The sequence below is a fragment of the Antechinus flavipes genome, chromosome 4, assembly GCF_016432865.1.
Source record: "Antechinus flavipes isolate AdamAnt ecotype Samford, QLD, Australia chromosome 4, AdamAnt_v2, whole genome shotgun sequence".
NCBI classification, from domain to species: Eukaryota; Metazoa; Chordata; class Mammalia; order Dasyuromorphia; family Dasyuridae; genus Antechinus; species Antechinus flavipes.
The window spans coordinates 341,735,489-341,754,992 of NC_067401.1; the positions used below are offsets into that span (position 1 = coordinate 341,735,489).

At 33.6% G+C, this 19,504-nt stretch overlaps 1 protein-coding gene across 4 annotated transcripts in view; it reads right to left on the reverse strand.

The window, feature by feature from the left end:
* Positions 1 to 586: 586 nt before the first annotated feature.
* Positions 587 to 19,504, reverse strand: part of RGS17 (regulator of G protein signaling 17) — a 196,822-nt gene continuing 177,904 nt past the window's right edge. For 2 of the 4 annotated variants that reach the window (XM_051997971.1, XM_051997973.1), the window contains exons 3-5: positions 13,844 to 13,933; positions 9,351 to 9,585; positions 589 to 2,346 (exon numbers count right to left, since the gene is read on the reverse strand). In XM_051997971.1, coding sequence (XP_051853931.1) covers positions 2,155 to 2,346; positions 9,351 to 9,585; positions 13,844 to 13,933 — 517 coding nt within the window. In that variant the 3' untranslated portion in view covers positions 589 to 2,154. Of the gene's footprint in view, positions 2,347 to 9,350; positions 9,586 to 13,843; positions 13,934 to 17,325; positions 17,331 to 19,504 lie in introns of all 4 variants that reach the window. The other 2 variants (XM_051997974.1, XM_051997970.1) reach the window with 2 other exon arrangements.

Sequence of the window (19,504 nt, forward strand, 5' to 3'; positions counted from 1 at the left end):
AGGGAGTAGAGAATAGCCCTTTAAATAGCTCCTGAATTCTATATTAATTACAAAATCAAATTCACTTAAAGATAGTTTTAAAATGTTTTAGGTTCATGGACACAAAAACTTATGATGTCAAGCTTCAAGTAAAATAAGTTGTAAAATAAAACTCCAAAATTGCTTTTTTTGAAATGTTTAATAAATTAAAAATAAATGAGAGGTAGTAAAAGAAAAAAGAAAACCTAAATTTTAATATCATCCCTAGTATAAGGCCAGTATTCTCAGATGATTATAACTATTTTTCAGTTTTCACTCCAAGTCACATAGTTATTTTCACCAAATTTATGATTAAAAAAATAGCCTCCAGGGAATATTAACATTTACAATATAACACTTTGAAATAAATATGAAGCTGATGGTGTCTTGTACGTTACAGGATATTGTTTTCTTGAATGTCAAAGGTGCATACCCACATCAGGCAAGATCTTTCTTTTCCTTCCTTTTTTCTTTCCTTTCTCCCTTTTCATTTTCCCTCCCTCCCTCCCTCCCTCCCTCCCTCTCTTCTTCCTTCCTTCCTTCCCTCCCTCTCTTCTTTCTTTTTCTTTCTTTCTTCCTTTCCTCTTTCCTTCCTTCCTTCCTTCCTTCTTTTCTTCCTTCCTTTCTTTCTTCCTTTCCTCTTTCCTTCCTTCCTTCCTTCCTTCCTTCCTTCCTTCCCTCTCTTCCTTCCTTCCTTCCCTCTCTTCCTTCCTTCCTCCCTCCCTTCCTTTCTCTTTCTTTCTTTCTTTCTTTCTTTCTTTCTTTCTTTCTTTCTTTCTTTCTTTCTTTCTTTCTTTCTTTCTTTCTTTCTTTCTTTCTTTCTTTCTTTCTTTCTTTCTTTCTTTCTTTCTTTCTTTTCTCCACACCTGCAGAAGATTCTGAGCAGCAAAAGACTTCAAATGCTGCACTGTCTTTTGAATTTCCAATTGAGAATTTAATATTTGGTATTTCACACTACTTATTTTTGAAAGCTTCTTGTTCTTGAGGAACCATTTGAAAATTCACTATGTCTGAAGCAACTATTTGTCTTCTTCAAAACCCTTGATTAAAAACACAGCTTTTCATGGGATTTGTCTTCAAGAAAAATATGCCACAGGACAGATGCTATTCATCAAAATGTTTTAAAATGCTACATGTAGGCAATCTTTTATTAAATCTTTTATATTCCAAAACTAAAGTATCAGCCTATTTTTTATCTTGTAGAAGTACAGAAGTACATAACATTATACAACAGTGTTAGAACTGGAGAGCCAGTCTTTAATAAATCAATTACAGTATCTGACATCTGAAATGTACACAGGTTCTGTTTCCTTATAACAATTAAAAACAAAATCAGCACATAGATTTTGTCACTGAAACATTATTCCTTCAAATGGTTTGTGCTTTTTTTTTTTTTTTTTTTGACATTGCAACCTCTTCTGTAACGAGAATGCCACAGTTTTGGCAGTGAACAATTAGAGGAAATCCTCATGATGGGTTGTTTTTTTGTTGTTGTTGTTTTGTTTTTGTTTTTTTTTTAAATAAACCGATAAATAGCTCTTTTTTTTTTTTTTTACAGAAATATTGGCTTCAAAATCATTGTATTGAATGCAGTATAGCATATTGAATTCCATTGTTACACTTTAAAAATTGGCTTTTTCTGTAGTAGTTTATACTAAAAAAAAATGCAAACCCCTAGCTGATTTGCTGCAATTATTTCTATGTAAGACCATATTGCACAAAATGTCCTTAAATACAGAGATAAGTTATGTTATTGGATTAAATATTACAACAACTAAGTGGCAAATGAAGCAGCTTTACCTTGCACATGCAATGTGAGGATACACAAGGAGACTGTTCATAGGACTACAAATACATCTTGCTTGCAGTTAAAGTGAATGGTGTGTAAAATACATGTCATTTGGCAACTCCATTTTGGTTTTTCCCCAAAAAAAAACTTAATCATGAATGTTCTTGGTAAAAATGGAGACAAAGACCAGAATATGTTGTATTTTTTTCACAGTAGCCTGAGTAGTGCTAAACTGTAGTTCTCCAGGAACTCAGCTTCTGATGTTATATAACTACTTGAATTTCCCACCCCAGCCCTCCAAAATAATACCCTCCCACCCTCATAACCCTCTTCCCTGCCCATGATAACTAAGATTCAGAAGTAGAGGAGCCAGCAGTACTTTCAACAAGAGATTTATAAATCTGAGAGTTCAAAAACCTTGGAAAAGAGTCTCTGTGCATTAAAGTATATATTTGAAGTTGAGCGTCTTCATACATGTGAGGATTAGGATCCAAGAGATTTCTATTGATCACCTCTCTCACTCGAGAATCAAGACTCACCTGTGAGGAATAGAAACTGATATGTCAAATGATATTTTTGTTGGGAGGAGGGAAATGAAATAAAATTAGTACAGATATGGTATTTAGATAAATATTTAAGATTAAATACATGCCTTAAATCCTTGATAATCAACTTTTTAAAATAGTGTCCCCATCATCTTCACTTGGACTTCTCAGTACTCTAAGTGTTGACATCCCTCCCTTTCTTCAAATTCCAAGTTAGATGAAAATTCATTCTCCATGCAGCCCTAACTGACAAACTTCTACCCAGTAAAGTGGGTTTCTATCCTTTACCTGGCCCTTTCCTTTTCACAAAGCTCATTATCCTTCCACTCCTCACAATAATCCTTTAAAAATAGGATTGAAGAGGCAGCTAGGTGGTGCAGTGGATAGAGCACCAGCCCTGAAGTCAGGAGGACCTGGGTTCAAATCTGGTCTCAGACACTTAACACTTTCTAGCTGTGTGACCTTGGGTAAGTCACTTAACCCCAATAGCTTGGGAGGGAGGGAGGTAAGGACTGAGAAAGTAAATGACTTTGCCAGGGTCACACAATCAGTACAGATTTGAGGCAGAATTTGAATTTAGGTGTTTCTAACAAATCCGGAACCTTAATTGCTAAGTTACCTATCTGTCTCTGCATCCTAGAAATCTATTACAAAGCCTTACAAATAGTATATTTTTAGTGAATCTTTGTTGAGTTAATTCTATTAATGTTTTCCTTGTTAAAAAAAAAAAAGATTAATCTGAGGTACTGAGTTTAATTTCAGATTGATCAAAATGACAGGAAAAGATAATGATAAATGTTGTAGGGGATGTAGGAAAACTGGGACACTAATATGTTGCTGGTGGAGTTGTGAACTGATCCAACCATTCTGGAGAACAATTTGGAAATATGCCCAAAGGGATATCACATATCTTTGATCCAGCAGTGTTCTTACTAGGTCTGTATCCCAAAGAGATCATAAAAAAGGGGGAAAGACCTACATGTGCAAAAATATTGTGTCAGCCCTTTTTGTAATGGCGAGAAACTGGAAACTGAGTGGATCCCAAGTAATGGGCCAGAATGCTGGAGAAATATATTTGAGGCAAGGATTCTTACAACAAGGTGTTAACTCAGTGGAATTGATAAGACAATGGTTATCTAGTTTAGCATGGTAATTAATAGTACTCTAGTTCAGTACGATTGATTTAATCTTACAACAAATAATGGTTCCCCAGTAATATGATTGGCTTATACTCAGTATGATGAATGGATTTAATTGTAATAGAGTATTTAAGAGGTCAGAGTCAGGAAGACTAAGAGACTTCAAGATAGAGACCCTTGTAGTCGCTGACCTGTTCTCCTTCACTTCTCTACTAAGATCAAGGACTCAGGCTGATCCCGAGATCCTCCAGAGAGCTAGTCTGGGATACTATATTTTAGTCCACCCCAATGGGACTCTAGAAAGCAAGGGCACATTTGTCACCCCAACATGGGGGCTCTAGAAAGCAGGACATTACATTGAGATGTACATACTGCTCATTGGCTGATTGGCTGAGACTGCTGAGGCATTCTGGGATACTGAAGGAAACAATAAAGATTTTGGACTTTATCCCTGACTATTCTCGTGATGATTATTCTGCTGAAACCAAGGCTGCTCCCAAGACCTCCAGAAAGCTAGTCAGAACATTACATGCCCATCAGTTGGAGAATGGCTGAATAAGTCATGGTATATGAATATAATGGAATATTATTGTTTAATAAGAAACTAAAAGCAGGTTGATTTCAGAAAGGCCTGGAGAGACTTAAATGAACTGCTACTAAGTGAGTAACTAATACTAAGTTAAATAGAATCAATAGAACATTTTACACAGCAACAAGATCAACTGTGATGGCTTTGGCTCTTCAACAGTTCTGAGTCAACAGACTCAGGCCAGTTCCAATAGATTTGTGGTGGAGAGAGTTATCTGCATCCAAAAGAGGACTAGAGGAACTGAATGTGGATCATAACATAGTATTTTCACCTTTTTGTTATTGTTGTTTGCTTGTTTTTTTTTTTTTCCTCATTTTTTTTAACCTTTTTCATCTGATCTTTCATGACAAATGTGGAAATACGTTTAGAAGAATTGCATTTGTTTAACTTATACTGGATTACTTGCTGTCTAGGGGAGGGGGAGAGAGAGGAAGGAAGGAGAAAAATTTGGAACACAAGATCTTGCAGGGTAAATGTTGATAACTATCTTTGCATTTTGAGAAATAGCTGTAAATATTTACAAAAAGAAAAACTGAGTTCAAGAAAAGTAAAAAAAATTAGAAAAATTAACTCATATCCACTAGTAGCACATATTTATTTTATCTTAATTTTTTTAGAGCAATGGAGGTCAAATAACTTGCCCAGGGTCACACAGCTAGTAAGTGTCTGGGGGAAAATTTGAACTCAGGTCTTCCTGACTCCAAAGCTGGCATTCTATCCACTGCACTACCCAGTTGACACTCAATATACATTAACTTCCAGGTTTTATGCTGGGTATTAGGGATAAAATACAAAAATGAAAAAGTCCCTCTCTGCTTTCTAAGATCTCACATTCAATTATATGTAAATAAGTGGATATGAACATATATAAAAGGTAAATTTATGGTGAAGGAAGCACTATTAGGCAGAGATGTCAGGAAAAACCTATGCAAAAAGTATTGCCTAAGCAAAGTTTTAAAAAAAAACAAAAGATTACAAGAGGCAGAGGTGAGATGGAAAGTATACTTCAGTCTTGGAAGTAGGAGATGATCTGTCTTGAGTGAAGAATAACAAAAAGTTCAGTATGGTTAGATTGTAGGGTTCAGAAAAGGGAGAAGTTTGTAATAAAGTTGGAAAGATAAGTTAGAACTATGTTATTGAGAAACTTTAAGAAAGGATGCTATATTTGATTCTAGAAGCAACAAGGGAACCAATGAACTTTATTGAGCAGGAGATTGCCATAGTCAGATCTATATTTTAGAAAAATCACATTGAGAGATATGTCAAAAATGAGAAGAAAGAGAAAGACTTGAAGCAAGCAGATCAATTAAGAGGCTATTGGTATTGTCCATGCTGGAAGTAAAAAAAGATCTGAACTTGGATGGCTGCCACAAAAACCTGAAAAGATTTGGCAACAGATTGGTTTTATTGGGTGAGATAAAATGGAGAGCCAAGGTTATTACTGGGTGAAGTAGAAACATGGTGGTACTCTCAACAGAAAACATGGTTTATCTGGGGAGAAAGATAAAAAATGCAAGTAATTTGACTTCTCTCATGACCAGAAGAAGAGGCTGCTTATGTAGTAAAAGCAAGATCAAAAACTGCGCAAATGTCATAGTTGAACATTTAGAAGAAAGACCTGTGCAAGTCGGATGGCTTTTTGGAGGATTTATGGGAGTGTATAGCAATGAGTCACATAGGCTGAAAAGGCTTAGATATATTGTGATTTGTGCCATTATTAGCTCAAATTCCTTTACATATTGAAACATGTACATTCCCTCAGGAAGTTTAAAAGCATTTGTACCTTGATAGTACAATAAAAGATTTCCTGATTCTATAGTAGAGGATAGTGAACTGGGTCATCAAGGGATTGAGGAAAAGGAGGAAAGTTGAGACAATGCAAATGTAGTGGCCTGAGAAAGAACTAAAAGGTGCAAATGGAGGTCATGGTGAGGATGAAGAATAGGACTGGGCTCATAAGAAAGAGGAAAATTGGAATGATAAAGTATTATAATCCTTTTATAAAACAATATTATATATTGTATATGTATAATATTATATATATATATATGTATGCATATATATACATATACATACACAACATTATAATACAATTCATGAACTCAGAAGTAAAATACTTAGTGATAGTGAGATCTAGAGTACTTTATCTCTGTACAGTTAGTATGGGGGTGGAAAATTAGGTTATTGGAATATGAATAAGTTGAAGAACTGGGAAATTATGTTACTTGAGGGGGTATAAATACAAATGATGAAGTTCCATAGTACGAGAGCTTATATTATGCAGGAAATACTACATGTTAGGTGCTGAACTAATTAAGGAAGGAAAGAAGAAATGTTCTAGGGTTCAGTAACTAACAACCACTAGGAAATAGTGTTTAAGAAAGATGGGATGAGGAAAGAGAGATCACTTTCAGTGATGGAAGGATAAGTATTTATAATCAATTAGCCTGTTTGATACTAGCCAGCCAAAAAATTCCTTTGGGGTAAGAAAATATTCCAGATTTTGATTGTTATTCCACTGAAAAACAAGGGCTCACATTGGTGATTTCAAAGGTTTTGATTTATTCACTATGTGTAAGTCCTATGCTGCTTACTCAAAACCCTATAGCCACGTTTAAATTTATGCCATGCTCAGAGATTTCACTCTCTTTGGTCAAAATATCTTGAAGCATCCATATTGGCTCTGATTTTATCCTTTCCCTCACTTGCCCCCTTAGCAAGCTTCTAAAGTATGTCTCAGTTCTGGCTCAGATCATAACGATAAAGTCCCTGGAATTATCCCAGTTTCCCTATGTCTACAGATGTTACAATATTGATTTATGTTCTCTGGATGAAATTTTCTAGAGCAGGGATTCTTAATCTTGGATTTGTGGACTTGTTTTAAAAAAATATTTTGAATGATATTTGCATCCAGAGAGAGCACTATGGAAACTGAATGTGGATTGAAGCATAGCATTTTAATCTTTTGTTTGTATTTTTCTTTCTTGTGGCTTTTTCTCTTTTGGTCTGATTTCTTTTGCACCACATGTGTTTCAAAGAATTGTGCCTATTTAACCTACATAATATTTTTTGCTGTCTTGGGGGGGTGGGGAGGGAGAGGTAAGAGAAGAGGAAGGAAAAATCTAGACCACAAAATCTTACAAAATGAATGTTGAAAACTATATATGTATTTGGAAAATAAAATATTATTGAAATTTTTTTTAAAAATTGGTAATTATATTTCAATATTATACGTTATCTTCATAATTCTATGTATTTTATTTTATTTAGTTAAAATTTTATTTTGAGGAAAAGTTCAAAGAGTTGATAAGATTGCCAAAGAGATCCATGATGCAAAAAAAAAAAAAAGATAAATTATATAATAAAATTAAGGAGCTTTAGTCTAAGCTTTACTGATTCAAAACAAAATTCTACAGTTCAGTCACTAAGACGAAATTTGGGTATGTGGCAATTAGTTCTCTGCTATTCTACATTCTTGTTTCTCTTATGAATCCCTCAAATAAAGAAAAATCTGGAAATGAATCATTTAAAATATGCTTCAATTTTCATTACAAGGCTATATGGCACACTCTTTTGTTAAACAAATTACCCAGTATAGTCAATATATCTTTATTAATCTATCTTCCCCTTTTCTTTAAAATATCCTTTCCGCTCAATGGACTTTTTTTTTTCAAATCTTAATGTGATTTAGTTTAAGTGTAGAGTTATAGCAATATGATTTTCTAAATACACTCCAATGTTTAGGTGAACAAGAGTACAGACATACAGAGATAGCTCAAAACAGCTCCAGTTCTCAATTTTAAATTTAAGAGGAATTCTAATTATCACAGAAGAGGAAGTCTCCTTAATTATGAAGAAAAATTCTTAACAATCAAAAACATAAAGAAGTTTAAAATCGCTAGCTTATAGAAATATCACTGTTTCAAACAACTATCAGAGGTCATATAACTTGACTTCTCTCATGCCCTTCAATAGACTACTCAGATATATTTTATTTTTTCAAATTCTGAGTGCTTGAAGTCTTGTTATTGAATCAGAAATGGAGAGAATATTGAAGATTCTTCATCCTATATTCTCATTTTATAGATTAGGAATTTGATAACCTGACAGATTCAGCAACCTATCCATAGTCACACAGTTGGCAAAGCCAAAATTGGAACACAAGATTCTGGATTCCTAGTCCAATCTTTTTTTTTTCCTCCTATTTTACTCTCTCTTATTATATAATATTCATTTTCAATAATGTTGAAAACCATACATTTAAAATACAGAATCATAATTCTTAACTGAAACTGCCATTCCTCATTTTGTTGTGAGAATTATCTTTAGTGCTCAAAGGCTACAGCACTAGTTCTGACCAGCTTTACCAAGCAGGCAAGGCTTTGGACACTAGCCCAGCAATTGATTCTTGTGGAAAGGACTAACCTCCTAAGCTTGGGGAGATTTATCACCATATTATATGATGGATTTTTTGGCCATAGGCACCACAAACCTGTCTACTAAGGCATGGAAAGGTTCTGAGCTTCATCAGTCAAAAGGGGTACCAATACCATTATTAAGATCATAGGTTTGTTTTTGTTTTTCCAATATTGAAGTAACTCAACATCAACAACAGAAATGGTTTTTAAAGCACTGATAGATTATGTATTAGTGAGGGACTACTTGGTAATGAAGACTTAGGTCAAAATTTATTGCCCTCAGCTTCAAATGAAATTTAAGATAAGAAACAAAGACTTTGTGTTACACTAGAGAGATACTGATATCTATAAATTCTGAACAGAACTATCCAAGGCATAATTATAGAGAAAACTAGATCTTTTGCATGCTTTTTCACTTCTTTCCACCCCCTGTATTCCTCTATTTCCTTTCAGTTAATTTCCTTACAATTCATCCTAAACATGCTCAGTGATGCCCTCTAGTGGCATCTAAATTCTACCTGATTGTGGCCATTCTGGGTTTATTATCTCTTCTTCATTGAAAATTACCTGTCCCGTATATGGAAGAAAGGGATCCTATTTCTCTCTTTTATCTCCTTTTTTCACTGCCTCGGGCACTGATCTGGAGCACTGTACATAATGTTTGTCTTTTAATACAATGAATAAGTGTATGAGTGATTTTTAGAGCCAAAATTACCTAATCTCCAACTAAAGGAAGCTCTGCAACCTATTTGGGCCATATATGCTCCTCACCCTATACTTAATGAGAATCAGTCCCAAGTTAGTTCTTGTTGATGACAAGAAACAATCCTACATGTTTTCCCAGATTTTTACCTCCTTGGGTGACAGTATAGAAATATAATCTTCATATATAAGCCTGGCTTTTTCTTCAACAACTTTCTTATTCTGCTCCTTTTTTAGGTCTTCACATGCAAGCCAGAAAAGTAGATTTTCTTCACTGTATTCTGTTCGAAGAAATTCCCTGAAGAGATTTCTTCCGGCTGGCGTCTTCATCATCTTATCAAAATTTTGAGACCAGGACATAATTTCATCTGGGGTGGGGTTTTGGCTATGGAAAGACAACAGGGTTGTTACAATAGGAAAAGGAAAAAAGAGTTTGTGAAATTAGTGCTGCCTGAGATCCCTGAAATGACTTCAGAAGAGACCTAGATTGTTTAGTCATTATAAGTACTATATTAGCTTCATGACTCAATAGAATAGGCAGCCTATATGGTATAACTTTTAATACTACTATTAATTATTAATAGTACCAATATAGACATTCATATTTGGGTATTCCATATTGCCCAGGGACATGTTCATTTTTTAAAAAGTGGCTTTGCATTGTAATTTAATTTCTTGATCATATATTTTTAGTTTTATAGATTGTTGTTTCATGTGTATTATTATTTTTATACAAATTTTATTTTTTAAGTAATAGTTTTTTATTTTTCCAAATATGTGCAAAGATAGTTTTTGACATTCATCTTTGCCAAACTTTGTATTCTAATTTTTTTTTGCTTCTCCTGCTCCCCCTTTTTCTAGACAGCAAGCAACCCAATATAAGCTAGACATGTGTAATTCTTCTAAATAGATTTCATATTCATCATGTTGCACATGAAAAATCAGATCAAAAGGGAAAAAAAAACATGAAGTCAAGAAAAACAATACAAACAAACAAATAACAACCATAAAAAGGTGAAAACACTATGCTTTGATCCATATTTAGTCTCCATAGTTCTCTCTCTGGCTGTGAATGGCTCTTTCCATTATAAATCAGTTGGAATTGCTTTGAATCATCTCATTGTTGAAAGGAACCAAGTTCATCACAGTTGATCATTTCATGTGTTTTATTCTAAGTTTAATTAAATTTTAATTTCTTTAGTAGGAATGAGGAAATGTTCACCTTAAAGTAAATGGAAACAAAATTCCTTAGACATGCACCTTAATGAAATGTTCAACTCATACCTCTGAGTATCATTTCAAGGACTCCCAGAAAACACTATCTTTCACTCCATACCCTTCTATATGTCCTATAACTGATGTTAGAAATGCCACTGTGAAAAATTCAAGTCTTTAAATTCAACATTAACTTAGAAGATTGTTCCCTATGAAAATGTAATTACTCCATGGAAATTCAATACATTGATTAATTTATATTTATCAATTAACTTAGCAGGTTTTTTCTAATGTGATAATTAGTAGATAGATTTTAATGATGAGGGAACTAATAAAGAGAAACCTTAATGCCTATGCCCTACTGTGATGTAAGGCTCTTTTGGTCAGCCTGGGATGAACTCTATTAACCTTGGCGAAATCACAGACCAGTTTCCACATTGATAAAGTGATCTTTTTAGTTCCCTCTAAATCAAAATTTATTCTACAAGTTTGTGAGTAAAGCTGTACCAAGGAAATGCCCCTTACTCTAAGAAACACAAAGCAATTGTTCAAAAGAACATGGATCATTTATTTTGTGGTAGCTTGCCTCATTTTTTAAAAAGCTGTCTATTTTAGAATTTAGCAATTCAATAAGAATCAAGAATGAAGAAATATGGAATACAAAATCAGCCCAAGCATGATACTTAAAATACTTAATGCCTCACTCCTTACTTCTTACCCACTTATCCTTTCACTGATCTTACAAATAAATTTCAGGAATAGGTTAGCAAGGTTCTGACTAGGGCTGTGTATGGAATTGTGTATTAATGGCACTTCAGCAAACATGATGAGTAACAGAAAAATTCAGAAGAGAGGAACCATCTTTTCCGCAATATTACTGACTGGCTCAAGTACAGTATTTGAGGGGTCCTCAAACTTTTTAAATAGGAGGCCAGTTCACTGCCCTCAGACTGTTGGAGGGCCGGACTATAGTAAAAACAAAAACTTTGTTTTGTGGGCCTTTAAATAAAAAAAAACTTTATAGCCCTGGATGAGGGGGATAAACATCCTTAGTTGCTGCATCTGGCCTGTAGGCCATAGTTTGAGAACCCCTGCGCAGCACACTGTCAGTACCAGTAAGGTTTTGGAGGGTTGTTATATCATTATTGACTGGCTTAAAACTAATCTATATAATTAAACAATAATAGTCTTTTAGGAGCATCCTACTCCTTTCCTTTCTCTTTAATGATTCAATTCAAAAAGAAAGTCTTAGGTAGTAATATCAGTATATAAAATGGGTGCGCTGTTTGGTAATGCAGGTACAAAAGTATATGCTACTTCCTTGCCACTTATTTATTTGTAAAATTATTGCGATTCTGCTTCTGACTTAAACACCCATGGAGGGAGAGAAGAGGAGACTATCCATATTTAAGGAAGCTCAAAATTTGACAAACAAAGAGATACAACCTATAAAGTCTTCTGAAAATCCTTGTTCAATTTTAAAACTTTTAAATGCTAATAACTCATATTGTAGGTATGGTAGAAAGCATCGATCAACCACACTTAAGGGCCAATTGAAACTTTCTTCTCATAGCTCATATGGATTTCAATTTTCTTTGCCCCAAGATAGTTTATCTTCTTATCAGTGGTACTGATCACAGGCTCTGAAATAAAAATATACAGTATAATTGTGTGATGTTACTATTCTTAACTTTAATTTACTTTCAAATATTCTTTATAGATTATTTTTAAAAGAGTACAATTCAAGTTATTCTCATTTTAATATGCATATGGGCTTTATGAAAATTCTGTATGTATTGGCAGACTAAGAAGATAAAATAGGTGAATATAGGCATTTATCAACTTTATCAGAACAGATTTGTTTGAGCAGTCTTGTCCTGTCAAAAATCACTGGTTCTTGTGCTATTCTTTCACATGTTATATTCTCTATACTACCTTTTCTTCTGAAGATTTCACAGGGTAAAATCTACCTGAGTTTGCTCTCAATTTAAGTGATTTAAGTAATATCTCGCTGTTTTAAATTATATTGGTCAAGGAATTATTTATAAGAAAGATAACTTATATTATATCCTTGCCATTAAGTGTTTCAAATAACCCTGTTACTATTCTGTCATGCCTAAATTTTCTGTTTAAAACATTTGTCAGTAAGAAAATTATCAAATACCATTATTAAAATCTCTCCATAAGAAGTAGTGATTATCATTATGCAGAGTATCATTATACAGAGAATTTGCTTATATTGCAATTTTCATTTCCTTTTGTGGATCTCAAATTAGGGCTTTTGATTCATTTTAGACCTAACATTTTTGCTAAAGTATGATCTAGTGAACCAAGAACTGATAGTTGAAATATTGTGAAAATAGCTTTGGATTTCAAATGAGAAGCTTTAGGTCTGAGTACCAGTTTTTCTGTATATTCTCTGTGTGATTTAAGACTTAACCCATTAAGCTTCTGGTTCCTCATCTGCAAACTGAGATTAACTCACACTACTTAACTAACTTTGTTAAAGTGAAGATTAAGTGAGATAATGTAATTTAGCTACTTAGCAAAGCACAAAATATTATATGGATGTACATATTATATATCCATATATGTGGATCTATATTATGTATCTATGCTTATATTTTTGTTGTTATTCAGTTGTGTTCTGAGTTCATGAACCTATTTAGAGTTTTTTGGGCAAAGATGGAGTGGCTTGCTATTTCCTTCCCAAACTCATTTTTACACATGAGAGAATTGAGACAGTTAAGTGACTTGCTCAGGATCATGTCATTAATGAGTGTCTGAAGCCAAATTTGAATTCAGGAAGAGGAGTCTTATTGATTTCATGCCCAACATTCTATCCACTATGCTGTCTACATTCTATCTATATTTGTATGTGGCATTTATATATATATATAGTGTGTGTGTGTGTGTGTGTGTGTGTGTGTGTGTGTGTTGTTGACTCTTACACATAAATGCCAAATATAACCAGTCTAAGTCAATTTGGCTCTTTTTGAAGTTACATTTATTGTTGTTACTTGGTAATGGAGACTAACACGAGAAACTGATTTTCCTCATGTTTTAGTCTCCATTACAATAAAGAATAATAAAAATAACTTCAGAAATGAGAAGAGACAAATCAGGATCATTTTATGGATAGATAATACAAGTAACAATCTTGCTTTTGTATGAGTCAGAGAGATAGAACTTTACAGACTATGGAATATGGGTAGCTTTCTAGCACCATTTATAATAATACACTAGTGTCTTGAGAAATATCTGATGTAAAGAGCATAGTGCAGGAGCAAAACCTGGCTGAATACATTTGGCTGTAAGCCAACCTTGGTGGATATATTAGATTTTGAAAAAATAAAAAACAAAAAAACCTTGACAGCCACTGAATACAGATGCCATATAAGTACAAAAGATAAAGAATTTGAACTTACCATTCTTCTACTGCCTGGATACTCTCCATTTTTGTTGTATGTGTTGGCCTTCCCGCATTGTCACCTCTATCTTCATTCCTAACAGTGAGGCTGTAATGTAGCACAACACTTTATTTTGTCTAGAGAAAGTCAATTATTTAAATAAATGAATGAGTTTATCAAAGTAACATTTCATAGAAAAAAAGTATAGTTAAATGACTAAAATGCTCAAACCAGAACAAGACTTAGAGTTGTTAAAAAAATATACATATAGCCCCAAAAATTATCAAATTGTGCATACCCTTTGATCCAGCAGTGTTTCTATTGGGCTTATATCCCAAAGAAATACTAAAGAAGGGAAAGGAACCTGTATGTGCCAAAATGTTTGTAGCAGCCCTATTTGTAGTGGCTAGAAACTGGAAAATGAATGGATGCCCATCAATTGGAGAATGGCTGGGTAAATTGTGGTATATGAATGTTATGGAATATTATTGTTCTGTAAGAAATGACCAGCAGGATGAATACAGAGAGGACTGGCGAGACATACATGAACTGATGCTAAGTGAAATGAGCAGAACCAGGAGATCATTATACACTTCGACAACGATATTGTATGAGGACATATTTTGATGGAAGTGGATTTCTTTGACAAAGAGACCTAACTAAGTTTCAATTGATAAATGATGGACATAAGCAGCTACACCCAAAGAACGAACACTGGGAAACAAATGTGAACTATCTGCATTTTAGTTTTTCTTCCCGGGTTATTTATACCTTCTGAATCCAATTCTCCCTATGCAACAAGAGAACTGTTCGGTTCTGCAAACGTATCTAGGATATACTGCAACATATCCAACATATAAAGGACTGCTTGCCATCTAGGGGAGGGGGTGGAGGGAGGGAGGGGGAAAAAAAATCGGAAAAGAAACGAGTGCAAGGAATAATGTCATTATAAAGTAATCATTAAATTAAAAAAAATAATAAAAAATATACATATAATCGTGCCATTTTATAATCATTTGTATTTCATAAAAATAATAATATGAAAAATATGTTTAAGATGATTGTACATACAAAGACTTTATCAGATTGTTTTCTGTTTTGAGGAAGAAGAGAAGAAAAAGAGAAAGAAAAATTAGGAATTCAAAATATTACAAAAATGAATGTTGAAAACTATTTGTACATGGAATTGGGGGAATATACAATTAAATTCAAGACAAAATAAAAAAAAAAAAAGAAATGATGAGCAAGATGGTTTCAGAAAAACCTGGAAATACTTATATGAACCTATGTAAAGTGAATAGAATCAGGAAAATATTATATACCATTACAACAATATTTTAAGGATACTCAACTATGAAAGACTTAGCTACTCTGATCAAGACAATGATCCTACACAGAGGGCAGAGGATCCATGATGAAAAATGCTATCCACCTTTAGAGAGAGAATTGGTGAACTCTGAAAGCAGATTTAAAGCATACTTCATTATTCTTGTCTGCAATTTTTACTCTCTTCCTATGACCTTATCTAAAGAGATTTTTTTCCCCCCTCCAATTGGCTCAAGTCCCATTTTTAGCCTTTTAGCATTAGCAAGGGAACAATACCCTCCTCAGAATTTTAATGGAAATAATAAGAAAAGCAGCAATAGCAACAACAACAACAATAATAACTAGCATTTATTTAGCACTTTGAAGTTTTGAAAGCATTTTACAATTATTTTCTCTCATTTGAACCTCACAAAAACCCTAGGAGGTAGATGCTACCATTAATCCAATTTTACAAATGAAACAAGTGAGACAGCACTTAGGTGATTTGCATAGGATTACTGAGCAAGTAAATGTCTGAGGTAGTATTTGAACTCAGATCTTCTTGACTCCACTAGTGCATGGTGCTTTTCTCTACACAAGAAAGAACTCTTAAGACAATCAAGTGCTTACCATATGCAAAGCACTCTACTAAACATTAGAAATATGGAAAGAAAAGCAGAGATGTTTCCTATCTCAAAAAAACTTCCTTTCTAATGCAGGAAACAATACATTTTAGAAATTTCAACCGTAAGTGAAAAGGAAAGGTCTCATGGTATTTAATTTAAGTACCATAGTAAGAAAGTAACACAGCTTGCACAGATAGTGCAAATCAACAATGAGTCAGTCCCAGAATTGAAAAGGGAAGAGTAGAATAACTTTGATTTCCTTCTTTTAATGTGGGCAGCTAACTTGTACAGTGGATAAAGTACTGGGCCTAAAACCAAGAAGACTCATCTTCCAGAATTCAAATCTGATTCAAATCAGACACTTACCAGTTGTATGACTCTGAGCAAATCATTTAGTCCTGTTTATCTCAGTTACTTCATTTGTAAAATAAGTTGAAGAAAATGGTAAATCACTACATTTTCAATGCTAAGAAAATCCTAAAAGGGATCACAAAGACTTGGATACAAGTGAACAACAAGGACCATTTAATAATCCCAAATTTGCCCCTGAAACTAAGGTGCATTTTAAAAATAACAATATTTTACCAAGTGTTATATGTGACTAAATCATCTCACATTATAAGATCTGCAGAAAGTAAGTTGAGTATTACTCAAAGGGAAATGCAGGAATGCATGCAAGGTGTATATAAATAGGGTATTATAAATTACAAACTATGACTTATGAAAAGTTGGAGTAAGGAATGTCATAACAAAGAAAGCAATGAAGAAGGCCTCCAGAACACTGGATGGGTCTGTTGTGTATTTATAATTAATCAGGATAGTAACACAGGATAATGGATGGTACAGTATCTATAACGATATAAGGAATAAAACATTAACATTTCAGGTTCATTTGTATATGTCCAAGAACCAAATGAAGCTCTTTATAACAAGGAAGTTCAGACCATATGATTTTTGGCCAATCATTTTGGAAAGCAATTTAGAATTATATTAAGAAAGTCAGTAAAATACCTACACCCTTTGACCTAAAGATGCCATACACCCCAAGGAAGACAAAAAAAGGAAGAAGAAAAAAGGGGCCCTGTATACACCAACATATTTGTAGAATAGCTTTTTTTTCTTCTTGTGGTAATAAGGGACAAACAAAAATATAAGTACTTTCACTGGAGAATTTTTTTTAAATGATATATGAATATAAATGTAAAAATGATGAATAGAAAGATTTCAGAGAAGCATGTGAAAATTATATATGAACCTGATACAGAGTGAAGTTAATAGAACTAAGAAGACACAAAGACTATAGTGTCAATGGAAACAACACAAAACTGAATGAATACTGTATAATTATAATGATTAGACTTCGACCCAAAGAAGGAAGTTCATTAGTGATGGTTTTGAAGAGGGTGTCCTATGGGGATTGAGTATTGTATATACTATCAGATTTAATGAATGTATTGATTAGTTTTATTGAACTATTCTCCTTCTCCATTCTCTCTCTTGGAGGCAGCACCAAGATGGCAGAGAGGACACACATCTTTTTCTGAGCCTTTGGATTAGTTCTGGACTGACAGAACCTACAAATATTAAGAGTGTAACAAATTACCAGCAGAAGATAATTTCAAAGATCTCCAGAATAGGTCTGTTTCAATTGGGCATAGGAGGAGCACAAACACCGTGGAGTGCAGGCAGTGCATAATCCTAGAGCAGTGTGGGCTGGAGAATCTATGAGAAGGAAACTACACCAGTGTTAGCTACTCTGCCCTGGTTGCAAGCCAGTAGAGCAGCAGAGAAGTTATAAAACATCCAATACAAACACAAAAGCTCAATAGTGAACTCTGAAAGGCCAGAATTTCAGGGGACCAGGCCATGCCCACCCAGCACCAGGTGGCAGTCAGCATGGACTCAGTGCAGCTGCTGCTGCTTGTAGAGGAAGCTTGGAAATCTCTCTCGTGCCCTAAAAGCAGACTTCAACTTTTTTTTTTAAATGAGCAAAAAAGCAAAAAGAACTCTGACCATAGATAGTTTTTATAGAACAGATAGAACAGAAGGAACAGATTTCAAACTCTGAGTCATTAAAATCAGACTGTCTCCAAATGAAGCCCCAAAGGGTGATATAAATTAGTTCCCATCTCACAAAGTTCTCTTGGAAGAAATTAAAAAGGATCTTAAAAGAGAGCTAGAAGAAAAATGAGGAAAGAAATAAGAACTTTGAAAGAGAGTTTAGAAAAGAAAACATGGAAATTATCTGAAGAAAACTCTTTACAAAATAGAGTTCGTGAAATGGAATTATAACACCTTATAAAATAGATTTGACTATTGGAAATTGGAAATGGAAAAAGAAAACAACTCCTTGAAAAACAGAATTTGTGAAATGGAAAAAGAAAACACCTCCCTGAAAAGCAGAATTTGTGAAATGGAAAAGAAATTCATAGAACAAAATAACTCATCTAAAAATTCAAATGACCAAATACAAAAAGAACTAAAAAAGGTAAATGAAGAAAATAATTTACTAGAAATCAGAACTGAACAAATGGAAATCAATGACTCAATGAGACATCAGGAATCAGTCAAGCAAAACCAAAAAGAAAAAGAAAAAAGAAAAGAAAATGTAAAATTGCTACTTGGGAAAACAAATGACCTGGAAAATAGATCTAGAGGCGACAGTCTAGATCATTGGACTTCCTGAAAACCATGATGAAAAAAAGAACCTAGACATTATCTTACAGGAAATCATCAAAGAGAACTGCCTCGATTTCCTAGAATCAGAAGATAAAATAGCCATTGAAAGAATTCACTGATCACTTCCTCAAAGAAATCAATTCCCAAAATGAAAACTCCAAGAAATATTGTGGCTAAATTTCAGAACTATTGGACCAAGCAGCTAAAAAGAAACAATTCAAATACCGAGGAGCATAATAAGGATTACCCAGGACCTAGCAGCTTCCACCTTTAAAGATTCAAGGGCCTGGAATCTAATATTCCAAAAGGCAAAGGAATTTGGAATGCAGCCAAGAATAAACTGCCTCAGTAAACTGAGCATTTTATTTCAGGGAAGAAGATGGACATCCATTCCCTTTCCCTTTTTTTTTTTTTTTTTGTTTGCTTGTTTGTTATTTTTTTGTTACAAAGGATGACTGAGTAAAGCAAAGGGAAAGTATATATTTGGAAATGAAGATAAAGTAGAAACAAAGGGCAATGATATTATTTTTAAAACAAAATGTGATAACATCATTCTTATGTGATACTTTTTAATATATAATCACAACAATTTTCTTTGAAGATCAAGTAGCTAAAGATATTAAAAATGTTCAGATGTTTTTTTCATTCCAGACTTTTAGTTGTTATCTACACACATAATGATCAATCTATGATTGGAAACAAACTTAAAAAAAGACTCAACAGAAAAGAGTAAATAAACCTGTACCATATATTATAAATGATATTATGTGGCTAAGAAGATTGTTTTCTTTTCTTTTCTTTTTTTTTAAGAAAGTTCTTCATGGGAAATCATAATAAATTACAGTTACCACTCATATTTATACCAATTCAACTCTGGTTAATTGCTTTGTGAGTAATTTGAGAATTTTAATTGTTTCATACCACTGTAATACAGTGGACAGTGAATTGGGGAGTACTAATACCAGCTCTGGTACATTTTTGATATCTGACTCATCTGTGCCTCAGTATCCTCATCTTTAAAATATGGATTATACTACTGATGCTATCTGCCTCAGAAAGTTATGGAAAA